This window comes from Ammospiza nelsoni, chromosome 3 (genome assembly GCF_027579445.1).
Source record: "Ammospiza nelsoni isolate bAmmNel1 chromosome 3, bAmmNel1.pri, whole genome shotgun sequence".
Classification (NCBI taxonomy): domain Eukaryota; kingdom Metazoa; phylum Chordata; class Aves; order Passeriformes; family Passerellidae; genus Ammospiza; species Ammospiza nelsoni.
The window spans coordinates 76,072,443-76,090,130 of NC_080635.1; the positions used below are offsets into that span (position 1 = coordinate 76,072,443).

General features: G+C 35.3%; 1 protein-coding gene across 3 annotated transcripts in view; it reads left to right on the forward strand.

Moving 5' to 3' along the window:
• SMC6 (structural maintenance of chromosomes 6) overlaps window positions 1-17,337 on the forward strand; it is a 38,463-nt gene extending 21,126 nt beyond the window's left edge. For 2 of the 3 annotated variants that reach the window (XM_059467816.1, XM_059467817.1), the window contains exons 14-27: window positions 241-419; window positions 1,489-1,690; window positions 1,808-1,922; window positions 3,252-3,412; window positions 4,407-4,542; window positions 5,502-5,582; window positions 6,211-6,381; window positions 8,482-8,619; window positions 9,360-9,505; window positions 10,177-10,302; window positions 10,968-11,073; window positions 12,856-13,008; window positions 14,695-14,792; window positions 16,009-16,453. In XM_059467816.1, the coding sequence (XP_059323799.1) occupies window positions 241-419; window positions 1,489-1,690; window positions 1,808-1,922; window positions 3,252-3,412; window positions 4,407-4,542; window positions 5,502-5,582; window positions 6,211-6,381; window positions 8,482-8,619; window positions 9,360-9,505; window positions 10,177-10,302; window positions 10,968-11,073; window positions 12,856-13,008; window positions 14,695-14,792; window positions 16,009-16,117 (1,921 nt within the window). In that variant the 3' untranslated portion in view covers window positions 16,118-16,453. Of the gene's footprint in view, window positions 1-240; window positions 420-1,488; window positions 1,691-1,807; window positions 1,923-3,251; window positions 3,413-4,406; window positions 4,543-5,501; window positions 5,583-6,210; window positions 6,382-8,481; window positions 8,620-9,359; window positions 9,506-10,176; window positions 10,303-10,967; window positions 11,074-12,855; window positions 13,009-14,694; window positions 14,793-16,008; window positions 16,454-17,145 lie in introns of those variants that run through there. The other variant, XM_059467818.1, reaches the window with a different exon arrangement.
• The last annotated feature ends 351 nt before the right edge of the window (window positions 17,338-17,688 follow it).

Below are 17,688 nucleotides of genomic sequence, written 5' to 3' on the forward strand. Positions count from 1 at the left end.
ATTCGTTAGAAATAAAAAAGTATTGTAGAACTGTTGCAAAGTAGTATTTTTATCTCTTGCTTTTTTTTTCTCATGTTTCTTGAAATTATAAAAATCTTACAGCATGTGTGTACCTAGCTTTACATTGAACTACTGATACCTTGATACACAATCCTATTAGTAATTGAAAAACAAGGCTTTATAATTATTTTAGTGTAATTTAGGCTCTATAACTACTGAAAAAAAAATCTGTTTTCTTAGGAGAGAAAGCGCTGAAGTGCAGCAAGCACTGGATGCCCACCAGAAACAGATGAGAGACCTGAAAGACAGTAAAACAAACGCTTTGAAAAGATTTGGACCATATGTACCAGCATTTCTTGAAGCAGTTGAAGTAGCCCATAAACAAGGACAATTTAGAAAGAAACCTCTTGGACCTTTAGGTGAGAACAATTTCTGAAACATACTTTCTCATGGGATATTTTTGTATGGTTGCTAATCTAACTAGTGGTCTTTTAGAAATCTTTGTTCTTTATGGAACTTCAGATATATCTTTTTCTTCTGTACTTCCTGGACTAAAGGTTTTACCTTGGTATGTTACCTTTTGCTTCTGTTATGCCCTCACTTACATCTACTGGCTTTCCTCATTTTCCAGCCATTTTTGTTGAGATATTTTACAATGGTAAACTTTCAATGCATCCCTCCAACTCCCCCACATCCTTAAGGCATCAGAGAACTGTGCTTTGCCTGCTTGTTCCTCAGTGGATAGCACTGTCCAGATCATGGACAGATTTTGTTCAAAATGTCCAGTGGCTGACTTGTGGGTTTCTCAAACGTAAGATGTTTGGAAGGAACAGGTCAGACAGACACAAATGAGATTCTCTTGGAAAGCTGGCTTTTATTTGTCTTCTGTCCAGCTCTGACAATGGCTGTTATTTTCAGTTTGTGAATGGGAGGAAAGGTTTCAGCATATTCTGGATGTAAAGTATGTGGCATTTACTGCAGGGTAAGAGAATATGTGCCACTGAAGACAGGTGATATAATGGAAATCTTCGTGTTTGTTTAATTTGCAGTATAGCTGTTCCACTGCCTTCATCCTTAAAGTGATAAATTGTTGATTAGCTGTCTTTGCCTTGATATATTTCTGCTAAGCTATTAGAAAATTGGTACCCTAATGGAAGAAAATACAGGCCTCCAACTATGTGTAGGTGTCTCTAGGCAGAGCAATTATATTTTTGTTGAGTCTTTTAACTTTTAGTCAACCTCTTAAATTTTTTTTTCTACCTATAAGAAAAGTTTATTTTAGACTTAAAAAAGGTAGATCTGTTGTAGAGTCTTTGAACTTTTAGTCAACTTCTTAATTTTTTTTTCTACCTGTAAAAAAGGTTTATTTTAGACTCGTTTAAAAACCTGAAATACAACAAAACAAGAACCTTGAGTGGTAAAAATGCTCTACTGAACATTTTCTCATGGAACACAGCACCTAAAGCCTTGCTTCTTATGTTTATTTAGGTGCTTTGATTCATCCAAAAGATCCTGAACTGATCTTGGCTATTGAATGCTGTTTAAAAAGCTCTCTTCAGGCATTTTGCTGTGATAATCACAGCGATGAAAGAACTCTTCAGTCACTGATGTCAAAATATTATCCACATGGACAGAGACCTCAGATAATTGTAAATAAATTTCAGAATAAAATTTATGATACTAGTCAGAGGTAAGTATGTTGTAAATTTTATTTCTTAGCCTTGATGGTTGAAAAGAACTATTTGTATTTTTTTTTTTTAAGAATCTCATGGGAGTTTTATGAATGTTTTTTTTTTCTTTTCTTCAGAGCTGTTCATCATCCAGAATTCCCAACAGTTCTGACAGCATTGGAAATAGAAAATCCAGTGGTTGCCAATTGTTTGATTGATGTGAGGGGTATAGAAACAGTCCTGCTGATTAAAGTAAGCTTTATGCTCCCTGTTGATCTTTAAAGAAAGAGCGTGGAGCATTTATGATGTCTTCACTGGTAGTGTCTGTAATGAATAAAAGAGGTCGAGGAAGTTCTGCTCCCCTCTCTGCCCCATGTGTTTCAGGACTTTCCCTGTTTGTTTCTGGGTTGTTTGCCACTACCTTTCTGGGCCTCTAAGTGGTGTAATTTCCCAGTCTAAATAGTCCACATGTGGGTAGTCAGCCTCATAAGTGCTGGCTCTGTCTCATGTCTCTCTGTTACTTGGTGGGTTCAGGATGTGCTGCTTTTGGGTAGTCTGGGAGTTAGCAAAATTTCCAAGCTGCCCCTACCAGTTGTACCTAGAAGCTGGTAGCTAAGTTTTCTGGCACTATCTGATTTCTGATCTTAATTGATTTTTGATATTCTGTTAGTACTGAAGATACCAGCTCCTGCAGATAAGATTACAGATAAAGTATTCAAAGATAAAAATAAGGCGTATATTTTTATTTAGAGAAGGCAGGATATTCTCTAAGTAAGCAGAACTAATGATCCTTACTTTTTGTGAATTTTATTTTTCTCCAAAATCTTTTGTCCCAGTTTATCCTCTGACGGTCTTACTGGGGAGAGGTGGTTCATGCTCTGTCTGAGGCAGAGCTGACTGTTTATCAAGCATGGCTGTCACTGAGTGGGTTATATAACAGCTGAATTTTGTAGGCTTTTGTCATGGCAGGAATATTGGGACTCTTCTTCCCCCTCTGCCTGAACTAATCAGTGATTTTCATAACATTATTACCTTTGAGCCCTACCTGAGTAATTTCAAGTGAATCTGAAAGAAGTATCCTGTGGAAAAATTAATACATTGGAATAGATAACATGGTTGCCTTGAACAACGGCACTTAGTCTGGCACTGTCAATGTTGGGATTTTTTACCAACATCTTTCCCTGAACTTTAATTGAATCTTGTTTGATGTCCTTTATCCCTTGCTTTAGAAGCTTCTTTCCTCTATGTTTATTTACTTTTGATAGTTGAATATATCTGTGCATAGTGACCTTCTGGTTAGTGATTTTTTTCCCCCAAGGCAAATTATAAGGGACTGATTAGATTACAGAATTCACAAATAAATGACCAATTAAACTTACTGGGTTCTTGAGAATGTCTTACTCAACTAAGAAAAGTAGATTCTTGATGTTATAGATAATATTCACATTCTTTCATTAATGTATTTCTTTTCATTAAGAATTGAAATTATTTCTGGGTGAAAACATCTGGACAACTTTTAAACTCTTCTCTTTAATTATGGTTGCATTTCTGCTGGTGTTATAAGGGCATTTTGTTTTTCAGGATAGCCGTAGGGCTCGTGAGATAATGCAGTGCAATCGGCCCCCGAGAAACTGTAGAGAAGCTTTCACTGCTGAAGGTGATCAAGTATTTGAACGACGCTATTACTCTTCCAGTTTTGTCAGACCCAAGTTCCTAAGTCAAGATGTTGAGGCAGAAATCAGGTTAGTATCTTTTAACACGTTTGTAGAAAGTGCACTTGTAGGTATGAACAGTGGAATTGCATATTTGTCTATTTGCATGTACACTAGTCTCTAATCTCCTCCATTTTCTTTCTGATATTTATACTTCCTTTCTGAGAATTCTAGAAAATCTCTTCATTTCAGTGACTTTTTGTGATAGGAACAAACTTGCATTGTATTTAGTTGTCTTTCAGCTTGTGGCATGTAGATCTTACCCACCAAGCAGGGATTTTCTTTGCTTAGTACTCCAGGAAATCCAGCTACCTTCTTTTGTATGCTTGGTCAAAAAGAGTATGGAGTCAAGGCTGTTTCTTAAAGATATAATACTTGAACAGAGATGTTGTAGTTTACTGCAAGGGAGGCCTGACTATTCAAACCAAAGTTGTTATCACACATCCTCCTGTTGGTTTCAAACTTTGCACCTGTGTTTCCTCAGGCTTTTGACTTCATTCATGGTAGGTATCTCTGAGAATTCCCTCACCTTTTATATTTTTAGGGGTTTTTTCTCTCATTGCTTTCAAAATGGTAGATGAAAAAGCAAAATATACTTCAACGATTACAAACTCTTGCTGTCACCAAGGAAATTTGTGACAATAGAATACTTTAATTTTGAGGCTCAGATTATATTAGAGACATATTAGGCAATTTTAGTATTAATAGCTGATAGTATAAACTGAATTGAATGTTGAAATTCATTTTTATAAACTCAGAAGTTTTAAATGTGTCAGTTACTTGTAGTTTGTTCATGTCAGTATATAATGAATTCCACTCAGAAATTATTTTAACTTTCAAGGTGTTACAGGCATTCCATTTCCGATTTTGCTATGGGGGAATGACGTAGGCTAGTTAAAAAGAAGTGCATTTTTACCCTTTGTCTTGTAATGCATTTAATTTTTTTTTGTGTATTTCTGTATGTGTGTGTCACAAATAATATCTGTGTAGTATGTAACATCTCAATATCACTTTGTTCATAAAGTCACTTGAATAAGGAAATTGAAAACAAACGGGCACAGTTGACAGCCTCTCAACAACGCTTACATTCCATTGAAAATGAGATCAGGCAGAATGAAGATCATCTCTATGGTCATCGGCGACACCAAAAACAGCTACAGGTAAAAATGGGTACAGTGTTAGTTTTTAGAAACTCCTCAGTCTTTCCCTATTTCATTTTGACTTCTGCAATCTATTTGGAGTGCCTGATAGTTTTTAATTTTTCTCCTTACTTTTCTTGTTTGCTTTTTTTTTTTTTTTTTTTTTTGTTGTTGTTGTTGTTGTTGTTGTTGTTGTTGTATGCTCTTACAATTGAGGACAGAATGATAGAGGCCACATCAATCATTACACATGCTGTTGTTTCTGTTCGGTATCTTTCCCCACCTTGTGCTAAATCTTACAAATTTATACTGCTATTTTTGACACTAGTAGTAAGTTGTTGCACAGAAAAGACACTTTCATCATATAATACTTTTCTCTCCTTTATTTCTGTTGTGCCTTGCCTCTTCATTCCCAGAATCTTATCTTCATGCTCTTCTGGTATATTCTTAACCAATCTTGATATGCTGAATATTTCTTCTTTAAGTTCTCTTCATTTTAATTTCTTTATAAACTATTTTACAGCTGTTAGCCTCCTTTCTGTGGTCTGGTCTCTGGTACTTCTAGGTAGGATATATATTTTTGGTGGCCAGTGGTGCTCCTGGTAGGCAGTGTAAGCTAATACATATGATATAAGTTTATATTCAGTAAATAATAAGTAAGAAGCAGCAAAAAAAACCCTAGCATGCAGTCTGAAATGCTGAAGATAAATTCTTGGAGAAAAAATAAAGTGTATTTTATTAAATTGTCATATTGAATGGAAATATGGTAACTTAATGAATTAAAGCACACGACTTTCAGAACAAGTTATATCTCATGAAAATAAATTCCACAGGTGGGTGTGAAGAGTTGTGTATCTTGTTAGTCACTAACAAAGCTAAAAAAATAAAAGTATCTTCTTTCCTGTGATGACTTAAATAAACAAATGTGAATTTTTCTCTTTAGTTAAGCTTCAGAACATGTATTTTCTTTTTCTTCCCAGGCAAAAATAAAAACAGCAAATGCAGAGATAGCAGATCTTGAAAACGTGGAAGAGCACCAGTCAGCGGACATCCATATATTAGTAAGAACAGATTATGCAATTATGTCTAATTAGCATATGGACAATGTCTTTTAATGTTGGCAGTGCTTTGAAATAAGCAAAGCTGGATTGTGAGGAATGGAATGCTTGCCATAATTCTAAACATTTCTGTAAATGGAGGGATTTTATTTATTTTTGGTGATTTAGTTTTTTTCCCAAGGTTTTGCAATATTTTTCTTTTTGAATCAGAAAGTATTTATGATGATAATTTAGGAATGATGTTATTTTCTAGGAGACAATAACAATTCACTTACTCTTCCTGCATTGCATTGTGTATTGGATGTATATTGGCCACAGATCCAGAGGGAAGTTACCTTGTTCTTTTCAGTCTTTTCATCACAACTCCAAATAAAATCCTCTTAATTTTCAGTCACATAAATATGAAGTTCCACTTTTATTTTGCACTTTGATTTAGTGGTCTCCTACAAGGTCTATAAGTCTCTTCCTTTGGGCTTTAGTGACACTTACATTGAGCTGCTCCTATTCTTATTAGAGTTACAGAGAACTTAATGTAATACTGTACCCTGATAGTGATAGTTAAAAAAATCTGGTACAGTAGTTTACAAATGTGTCTCTTTTTATTATTCTTAACTTCAATACCTTTTGACAGCAAGAAGAAGCTGAAGAAAATAAGGGTAGGATAGAATCTGTGAAACAAGACATGCAGCTACAAAGCAGAGAAATGGAAGAACTGAAAAATAATCTCCACGCAGCTGAAAAAAAATTAGAAGAAGTGAAAGAAAAAATTCTTCAAGTGGAGGAAATTGCTGGCCCAATTAAGGTAACAATAATTTTATATTGTATTTTGATTTGTTCCATTTGTGCGTCAAGGGGAATGAGGTTAAGAAGAGGTGAGGCAGGAGAAGAGAACTTGTTGTTGCCTGTTATACTTAAGGTCTACCTAGAAGATGGAAATGGAGCATTCCATCTAGAACATGTTGGGAAATGAGCTTGGCAATATTTTAAAAGTGATGATGATTGTTATGTGTAGAAACTGTAGTGTTTTATGTTTAAAGAGAGTTCATTTTCAGGTATCTTTAGTCATGGAGTAAAAAGGCAGGAAAACCAGTTTCCTTGACTTTCCTTTCTCGTGCATCACATTTTTTGTTTTGTTTCTAAGAAACCTTGGCTAAGAATGTTCATAACTATTCATTTCTCAAAATATCATTTGAAGTTCTATATGAATTGGTTGTTATTTTATGAAGTTACATAATCACAGAAGGTACCAGTATATAGTTTCAATTATTCAAGACTACAGAAGGCACCTGGAAATAGCAGAAAAATACCAAGAATTAAGACAAATAGCAGAATGGTGACATGCAAAATTTGATATTGGCAAATGGAAGGCAATCTCACTTTGGCAAAAAGAACTTACAGTTTGAAAATAGGAAACAGAAATAAGAGTTCAGGACATTTATAGTACTGTAAACTTGTAGAAGGATGAAATAAAGAAAACTTAAAAGATCACTCTGGCATCTCTTATGTGTTTCATTTAAACTGTAAATTGCTGTGTAGTCAGCCCAAATTAAAAGAGCAAACAAAAAGAGTAAGAAAACAGGGCAGCAAAGCAACAGATAAATGTGTTAGTTCTAATATATCTAATATGGAAATTCTAGAGATATTATCTATTTTAAAAGAACCACTCTGTATGGAAAGAGAAGAGATTTATTCAGAATATGAAAACATATCTTATTATTTAGAGTACTGAATGCAGTTGAGGGAAGCGATGAAATTCCTGAAGAGGTTTTAAATCAGATGTGTTGTTAAGTGTTCTACAGTTGTTTAATTAACTGTTGACATGTAGCAAGTTTTGGTTTTAAGATAGAATTAGAAAAAAGTAAGAGCATATATTATTGTTGTTGATGGTTGGTTTTCTTGTGTGTTGTTCTGGGGGTTTTGAGTTGTTTCTTGTTTTTTTTCTGTTTGGTTTGGTGTTTTTGTCTTTAAGACAAGCCATCTAGTTGACAGAGATGAAGAAGAAAATGTGTCCTAATTTACGTCATTCTTCATACCTCTTTGCTTCTCTGGAAAGATATGTCACTTCAATGGTATCAGTACTTACATAGAATAGAGGTTTCTGGTGAAGGGTCTGGAGCACGGTTCCTGTGAGGAGCAGCTGAGGGAGCTGTGGCTGTTTAGCCTGGAGAAAAGGAGCTTCAAGGGGGACCTTAGTCTCTACAACCACCTAAAAGGAGGTTGTAGTGGGGTGGGGCTCAGTCTCTTCTCCTGGGTAACAAGTGACAGAAGGAGAGGAAATGGCTTCAAATTGCACCCCAGGGGAGGTTTAGTTTAGACATGAGGAGAAAAAATTTGATGGAAAGGGTTGTAACCCACTGGAACAAACTGCTCAGACAAGTGGTGGAATCACTATCCCTGGAAGTGTATGCTGTTGTACTGCAGGATGTGGTTTAGTGGTGTGTATGGCGGTGGTTTTGGGTTGATGGTTGTACTTAATGTTCTCAAAGGTTCCAGCCTTAACTATGCTATGAGTCTATGATTGTGTATTACAGCTATAGCAAGATACTGAATTTCCACACAGAAATGCAGTTCTGACTGATATCACACAGGCATCTGAAGTTCCAGATAGAATGTAGTGTAAAAAACAAATGCATTTTTTTCTGAGCTTTAGGAGAAAGCATAGCTTTTCTTAAAGGTTAAAACATCACCTCAAGATATAATTCCTAAAATCATTGCATGTATTTGTTCCTTGTCGGAATTGAGCATAGACTTTCTCATAAGCTCCTGTTACAGCTCCCAGACTCTAGAAGCAGTGTTACTGAAACCAAAATAAGTTAGAACAACCTCTGAGAAGTCAGTAAACACTAGAGAGATTCTCAGGAATCTACCCCAAACAGCTCACATCGTGATTTGTTCCAAACAGGCTGAATTAAACCAGGCTGAGTCAGAAGTGGAAAACAGTAAACGCCATTTGCAGCACTATGAGGAGAAACAGAGAGAACACGTGGCTTGCATAAATAAGCACAAAAATTTACTAGTTTCCAAAGAAAAGGAATTAGAGGTATGTGTGGTGGGGTTTTTTTTAGCTATTGAAGTCAGATGGTCATGATTCTTCTAATATTTAATCATAAATCATTCTACTTGTATAACATACAGACCATATTAAAATACTCAGCTGCACTGAGTATTCTTTCAGCTATGTCCTACACTGACTATCTAAAGCAAGTAAAGGAATTTTGTGTAAGTGAATTGAGACCTCTTTTTTTCTGATAGGACACCAGTTCTCTCTTGACAGAGAAATTAGAGTTCATCCATCTAGGAACGTTTCTTCCATGTTTTGCAATAAGAAGATTAAAATTACTTAAAATTTGTGGCTTAAGTTAAATTGAATAATACTGTTTTGGTTTCTTGGGTGGTAGGGTTTTCCTTGTACAGGCCCCATATCTGGTCTTTTGAAGACTTACCTAATCGAGCCTTATTAAATAACTCTGAAATCACATCCATAAAGACATTTGGAAGATTGCCCTATTTAAATATGGTGATTTTGGTTCCTTATTTGTATGCATTAGTTAAATAACTGTGATTGTATTAAAAATCTTGGATACAGTTCTTGGCACTGAAATAACTACTCATGTATAAATGTTGTCAATAAAATTGTTAACTGGGTTTGCTGTAATGAAAACAGAAAGAACACAAAAATATTGTTCTTGCTTGGAGTTTGTAGCATAAAATACTTGTCGGGAAGAGTAAACAGATTTTTGAAAAATGTGACAATTGTTTGAGTTTCAAACATTCCTTTAGGAAAAAACAGCAAAAGCAAGGCAAATCTTCTCGGAGCCCATCAGGGTCAGCAGAACTGTTAAAAGTCTTGATGCAGAAATGAATCGCTTGAGAGAGAAGATAAATTTAGAAAGCAGTCACCGTGGAAACAGAGAAGAAATAATCCAGTAAGTCATGTTTACTGTCTAAAACAGTTCAGGTGGGATGGAAAAGAAAGGGGAAAGAAGAGTTTTCTTACTGACTCACTATGTGTTTATGTGTGTTTTTACTACTCAAGCTATCTATGAAGCTGTAGAAACGTTTTGTACTCATTCTCCCAGTACTGAACAGGCTTAAGAGTCCTGAAACACCTTCCAGTGGTTTTTCAGCAGCATGTGTGCCACATATATGATGTTACCAATAATCAGACACTCTCTTAATGTTTTGAAGTATCCCCGGTTACAACAAAACGAATTTAACTCGCCACATTGTTTTGTGATGCATTGAGTATTAAGCATAATTGTAGTTTGAGTAACTAATGCACAAGCTGGGAAGCTCCTTGAGTGTATTTCAAGGAAGCACTCCCCTCAGATATTCTTGACCGTGGAGAAACCAGTCATTCATTTTCCCTGGTGAAAGAATTTATTTTCAGAAGAATTAAAAATAGAATTAAGATTCAATTTTTGTCCACATTTTATTGTGAACAGTGTCTTACTTATCACATGCATTTAGCTTTCACATAAATTCTCACAAGAAAGTTTTCATTTGAATATTTTGGTTATCAAAATTATTTTCAGCATTTAAAACAATTGCTCAGTTTTAATGTAATGCATATTGCTCCAAACCTTGCTCCTAACAGGCAGTTTCAGCATGCAAAGGAAAGGTACGAGGATGCCAGCAATAAAGTAAAGAACTTACGGAGATTTATTGGGGTGCTGGATGAAGTGATGGCAGAGAGGCTCAAAGTGTATCGGCAGTTCTTAAGGTGAGTTTGAGACAGTGTTCACAGCAATCTTTTTAACCTGTGATTGCTACCACTTTCAAGCTTATTGTGCCTGAGAGTTCAGAGGCAGCCTGGACTGACAGCTGGAAAAGCAGTGAGATAGTGGAGCCTGTATTTTGTTTCATCCGAAAGACCTCAACTGTGATGACTTCATCCAAGGCAGTTCTGTTTGAATGCTGGTTGTGGTCAGTAAAATGTTAACAACATACTGGAACTTGAAATAATCTGGGCTGTCAGTCATTTTTATTGATTATAATCACTAGTGCTGAGTCCTGTAATTTCATTTTAGGCCAAATGATTCTCCTCTGCTCTGTGCTGAAAATTTTGAAGCTCTTGATTGAGATTCTATAATTCGACAGCTTTTTCTCCATTAATCTGTGTACACCCCTTCTTTTTTGCTTCAGTCCCTTAATATCTTATGCTTATCCATGAAGATTTTTGTTGTTTCCTTTCTTCAAAAGGATTCTCTCCAGTATGTCTAATGTTGCCCGCTTGAGAGTGCAGTTGATTTTTGGGGGAATACTGTTATTGGAGGAGGGCTTAATACTTAATGATGTGGAACTGTTGATGAAAATCTGTTGTACATGAAAATCGCTTTTCATGTATTTAGAAACTTGCTCCCCTAATGTTTGTTTGCTTGATTTAAGGAGCCTTTCTATGCGATGCAAACTCCACTTTGAGCATTTATTACGTGTTCGAGGTTGCTCTGGACATATAATGTTTGATCACAAGAATGAGACACTTTCCATAACAGTAAGTTATTTTATATTTCTTCAGTTACTATAATATATAATGAATTATTATCTTTTTTAGTCTCAGATACTAGAAGTGCATTGCAAATGATAGCATAAATTGCTTTTCCCTTTGCAAAAGGTGATACACGAAGTCGTAATGTTATACATATTCTGATCAAGTAATCAATTTAATCATATAAAAGAGGTAGTTATGATTACAAGTAGAAAATTGTGAAGTATAAGGTGTAGAAATGTTAGGAGTGTTGTGCTTGAAATATGCAGCAAGAAATTGCTGGACTTTTATGTTCTGGTTAGGAAACTATGGAGATTGTCACGCATACCAGTCATGCTGCTGGGAATCCCCCTACCCTACCCATCTTGGTTGGAATATTCCAATCAGTAGGCCTCAGTAGAGATGACCAATGATTGTTTTAGGACAAGAATGCTGATGAAGTTATATAACTAACAAAACCAGTCATTGCAAAGGTTAAATTTAAGAGTGGGCATATTATGCATGCATAGTATGTAAAAGAACTTATGTAACAATGATTCAGCAGAAAAAGCATGTAAAAATGGCTGGATTTTGTCTGTGGAGCGGGACACACATTGGAGGAGTTTCCAAAAGCCTCAGTGAAGAAGTGTCTGCTTAATCACAACAAATAGGTGTTGAATAAGTTTCTTTAGTCCCATTTGGTGACAGTAGGATGTTATTGAAAACAAGCAAGGACAGAAAACGTTGCTATTTTAAATGGTTGCTAGATGAAAAGGAATAAATGTAAATTGGTCATCCAGTTTTTCAAAATAACTCATTCCTGGATCATTGATAGGAAGTTCAGCAGTATTTGTGTGGTTCTTAATGGCTCTGGCGGTTATTTAAACAACTTAATGCAGGTAAACTTTGGTGGGTTTTTCTCTGTGTATCTTTTAACGTACATCCCAAAAAGTTCTATCATGGATTAATTTACTTTTGTTTCTGTGGCAGACTTCAGTTTTAGGGATTAAGGGGAAAAATGTGCAGTGACAACATAAATATATGTCACAGTCCTAATTAGACAGGTGAAGCACATGTATCTGAAGAACTAAACTCAGTCCATAAAATATGAGGTCTTTATTTGGCTTTATCAGAATATATTTTTTCAATGGCTGATGTGTCACATATCTCACAAAAGAGATCTGTGTTTAGTCAAGGAATATAAGTTGCAAAAAGCAAACAATTCCCTGCAAAAAAAGATTCCACTTCAAAAGAATCCCTATTTGCCTGCTTAACTTGTTAAAGGCAATGCAGTTAGCCGGGCAAGAAAATGCCCTAGTTTCATCTTAGAGAAGGAGCACCACAAGATGTCATCATAATCAATGTAACCAAATGGCTGTTCACAATGTTTCCTGTATTCCATGTAAAGAATCCCTTCCTCATTTAAAATTCTTCTGTAAATCAATTACCTGTTCTTCTATTGTATTTGGTAACCACGGGAGTTTACTCTTATGTAAACATTTATGTTGACATTTATTCAACACCGTGTAACAGCTATTAGAAATAGAGATTTGAATAACAAAACTCTGGCAGAGTCATTTAATCTGTTCAGTGTGTATGACTGTGATTGAAGAAATTGCAGTGATCTTAGAAATGTGTTACTAAATGGTTAGGGGCCATCCCATTCTAGAATGGCAGTTGCAGTGAAATGCAGAAAAGTGTTTTCAAGTGATCTCTGTTCATGTATAATGTCTTTGCTGTTAAAATTATGGTTCTGTTAGTATGTCTTCATCTCAGATTTAAAAACTGGTCCACTATTTTTATTTCAAGGTTCAGCCTCGAGAGGAAGAAAGAGCTGCCCGTAGTGATCTGAGATCCTTATCAGGAGGTGAACGTTCCTTCTCCACAGTTTGTTTCATTCTTTCTCTGTGGAACATTTCTGAATCTCCTTTCAGATGCATGGATGAATTTGATGTCTACATGGTATATAGTTTAAACTTAAACTATATCTTCCATTCTGATTTGTGTAAATTAGTAAAATAGTTGGGTTGTTACTTGTATTTGATTAAATTTAAAACCACTATGGTTGACTGCAAATTATAAAAAGCTCCCATACCAAAATCAAAATCCCCCAAAACAAAATTTATTAGTGATCTTGTATACTTTGTTTGATGAGTTTTGATGTTTATTGTGTTTCTGAAGTTGGTATCCAGAAATATGAGCCTTTCTGTTAATTTACGTGCTCAAACCATTGTTCAGCACAAAAATAATAAATCAGCTGGTACTGTGTTGTCAGAGGTTGACTCTGCAGATTGCTGGGACATTCTGGGCTTGACATGTGCTTTGATTTCTGCCAATTTTGAGGTCAGTGTGGGTTTTTTTCAGAGCAAATGTAGCAATTGGGTTCACTGCTGCTACTCATTTTATAGAAACTCATACTTCAGCTAGGAGCATCTTGCAAGATGCTGGAATGCAGAATAATGAACAATAAATACTAATGTTGGTAAAACTGATAAATCGTATTTTTGTGCACAACTTCTGTGGACAGACCACTAACCCATTTTGAAATTTACTTTCTTTTTTTTAAGATTTATTTCCTATTTATTAAATATGCAGGGTGGTATGAGTTTGAGAAAATATTTACGTCTGTGAGACAAAGATTTGATACTGCCTTATTTAATTTTGTCTCAGTGTCCCTTCCTCATCAATTATTTATTTACTAGGAATCACTTAGAGGGAACAAAGATAATACAGTTTCTATTAAAGAATTTTAAAAAGGACAGTACGCATCTAAGGTAGTGAAACAGTCATTTTTCAGACAACTTTCAAATCTTAGATCCTCTTGTAAAAGTTAGTTGTGGAGAAGTTTGTCCATCTTTTCAGAAAAGGATGGATACTCAGAACTGTAGGCCTTGCAAAGAGCTTGCATGTCATCTATTCCATAAATTATTCCAAACAATTTGTCTTTCCACCCCAATGCCAGTAATGCAGCCTTACTGTCCACACGTTCTGTAGTCTTGGTGTAGTCACAGAGGCCCACCACATGAGGACTCCATGGTGTGTTTTCATGGGAGAGCTGTGCTTCCATGAGGAGCAGGGCACAGCAGTAGAGCTTGGTTGGTCCCTCCTAGTAACAGCTTCCTATTGTGCATCCTTTTCAGTAAGCCTAATGCATGAGGTTCCATTCAAAATAGTAATAGTGATATTAACAATAATAATCCTAGTAAAAACAAGCTCCATAATATCATAGGTTTCATGGAACACTTAAATCCTTTCAGGTGATTTTTCAGACAGGATTTTACAGGAAACATTATTCAGCTAAAGTACAGTTCATCTCAGTATACCAATAAAGTAAGAAGTACATCAAAGTATGTATGTACATCAAAGATAATAGAAAAACACTGTAATTAGATGAATGTGTGTTGTTTCTAATCGAAGCTTTCCATTGCCCATGTATGCTAAAAAGTACAGTCTAAGAATTTCCCAGGCTTTTAGATTTTTACCCTAATGTTTCTCCAGGTTTTCTTAGTTTTTATTAGTCTTACTTAAATATTTTCTTTAGCTAGCCTTGACTGTATAGCAATTAATTCTGGTAGGTTTTCTAGAATCATGCTTTCTAATGTATTTTTTACTGTCAGTACCACTACCTGACAAATCTTTTGTCTTTAGGATATGGTTAACAGAAGAATTGCCATCGACATGATTCTGGAGAGGGCTGATTTTCAGCCCTATCGACAGTTCATTTTGTTCACCCCCCTGAGCATGAGGTAATACTCTTGTGGTTTATCTCAGGATAAAAGAATTGCAAGGAGTGAAAGTTGAAAAAATTGAGGAGAAAGAAATTTCGCTGTTTGTCACAGTAGAACATAAAAATTGAAGCAGGTCTGTGAATTTAAAGGGTTTTTTTAACATAATGGTAATTCAGTGGGACTTGGAACAGTTTATCTGAAATAACAACTTTTAGAAATGTTTTATTTTGTCAAACAGGCTCTTCTTAGCCTAGCTTTGTATGTCCCTCTCCTGTCCCAAAAATAGGAAAAGAAGGAATTTTTCAGTTAGTGCTATACTACTTTAAAGGGGTTTGTCATTTGAGTTGATTTCATTTTCTGGGTTTTAATGTTGCTGATCTAGAGAGTCATAGCTTACACCATCTTTTAAATTTGGCATCTAGTGGTTCAGAATTCTTTCAAAACCTCTGTATTAAGTTAGAGCCATTCCCAGTTTAAGGGGACAGTTATGTGTCTAACCTGGTGCAGCCAGCTCCTCTCTATTAACCCAGTGTAACTAGTGAAGCCTGGGAGGGTAATTAAAGCAGTCTTCAAAAAGAAGTTGATTTATTCCTAATTGTCTTCCCTCACTAAAGTATATAAAAAGCAGAGTAGTGGTATCTGTTGTTATTTCAGTGGAAATGCTTTTGTGGAGATTTTCTGAAACTAGTAAACACACAGGATTTTTTTGTATAGTTACTGTTTACATTGTTCCATGTTTCATGTTCAGCAAACGTTAAATTTAAGAAAAATATGGGGGCAACTTCAGGAAAAATCCATGTAGGATAATCATTGGAAAAGCCTGTGTGAATTTATGTTTAGTAAACTAGCTCATTCTTGGTGTGTTGGTATTGATTACATGTGTGTATAGTGTGTGCTACTTCAGTAACTGTAAGGCAAATCCTTACTTGTATTTCATCATTTGTTCATTTGGAGGTTTTGGTAAAAGAACCTTTTCTCTAGTTAAGGCAGTCTTAATTGTTAGAAATCACATGATTGAAATGAGTGTTTGTCTTTACCTCAAGATTTTATTCAACTCGGGCCCAGGATCAGTTCAGTGAACCCTAAACTTCACCTTATGTTACTGTTTTTTAAAACTGTCAAAGAAAAAAGATGGAGTTATTTAAAGGAAAATACGTAATTTAAAGAATCAAATGGAAGTACTAAAATTCTCGGAGAAGAAACACTGTTTAAATGATGCATCCTTTATTTTTAGTTCTCTGCCTACGAGTCCCCATATTCACATCCTCCGTATGCCAGACCCTCCAAGAGACCAAAGAGCACTGACTTTCCACAATAGGAATGACAGAGATGAAGATCAATAAGTATTTCTGTATGAATATGGTATTATATTGAGGACAAATGTGTAATAATATATGTAAAAGTATTGCTTCCTGATTCTGAAAAAGATGTTAAATTGTTAGATACTCTCAGGAAGATATTTCTGTATTGTTATTAATTATTTTTTAAAGGATTACTGTGTGTACACAGAAGAAGAATAAGCACAGTTTGGATAAGGAGAAAATTTTGAACATTCTGTTGATATTTTTAGCTACCAGTTGTAGAATTTTTTATCTGTTGTTCTGATTTTTCTTCTGAAAATATTGAAATATATTTTGTATAACTATAAATAATATTTTAATAAACTGTTTGAACTGTTACTTGTGGTAATGTTTTAGTGTCTCTACACACTTAAAATCAGCATTAAGTTACAAATACTGTTTTCTTCCTAGCTATGCTTTATTTCTTAAATGTGCATTAATATGTGCAGTAAAATATGTTTCAGTTATTTTCCAGTGAAACCACCCACAGTAGCTGAATATGAGCAACTATTAGAATTTACACTTTCATAAAGAGAAAAGGGAAAATTTTATATGTAGTATATTATCTTGGTGGGAAAATAGTTCTCTCATTCCTTTCTTAATGGGTTTGAGTGTCTTTGGACATGAGCTTCTAAAACCCAGCAAGCTGTGTCTTTATAAACCTAGAGTCTTAATTCCATTGAACTGGTTCTTACACACTCTTGAGTTTCCAGGTACAGAATAAGTCTCCAAATATTAATTTTATTATAATAAATTACAGAGACACAAGTCTTTCCAATATATAGGAATGAAGTAGAATAAGAGTTTTGGGAAGTAATAATTTAACTTTTCTACAGCATTGTAGAGCTGTGTTTTGTTGGGTCTGCTGCCCTCTCTCCCCTTCCACATTTCCCTGGGACCAGAGTACTTAAACTTGATTTGTTTAGATATTGCAAGCATTTACTGGGGATAAGATGGAGAAAGAAGCAGCAGATTTTTCAAACTCATTCAAATTAACCTGTTTTTCTTGTCCTGTTCTTTTTTTTCTCTAGGAACTTGAAATTTTTGGCAACTCTTCAAAAAAACCCCCACTTTTTAGAGTTCAGCTGCATTTCTTTTTGGTTGTTTTGGGGGATTTTTTGTTGTTGATGTTACATGGTTACAGGAGCCATTGAGCCTACTCAGAGAACAACAATCAGCAGTTTCTGCACTTTCTTACTGAATAGCAGTTCCTCAATAAAACCTTATTACAGTGTAAGTTTTAACTTGACTTGGTAGCGTAATTTGTTTTCAGTCGCAGCACGGTATTAAACTTGTAGGTTTCTTTAAAATATGGAAGCTAGGTAGGAAATCCACCTTAGAGAATCATGGATCCATAAAAAATGCTGATTTGTAAAGGACCCACCAGCTGACTTCTGGCAACTTGTCCCTTATTTGTTTGTATGTCCCTTGATTCTTTCTTAGAGGCTTGCAGCTGTGCCATTTCCAACTATAGGCTCCATCCCTGACTTACAGTGCCATCCCGGCCACTACTGCCCTGCCCATCCCTCCTGAAAAGCCTGTAACAATCCAACAGGGCACTCCAGTCACAGGAC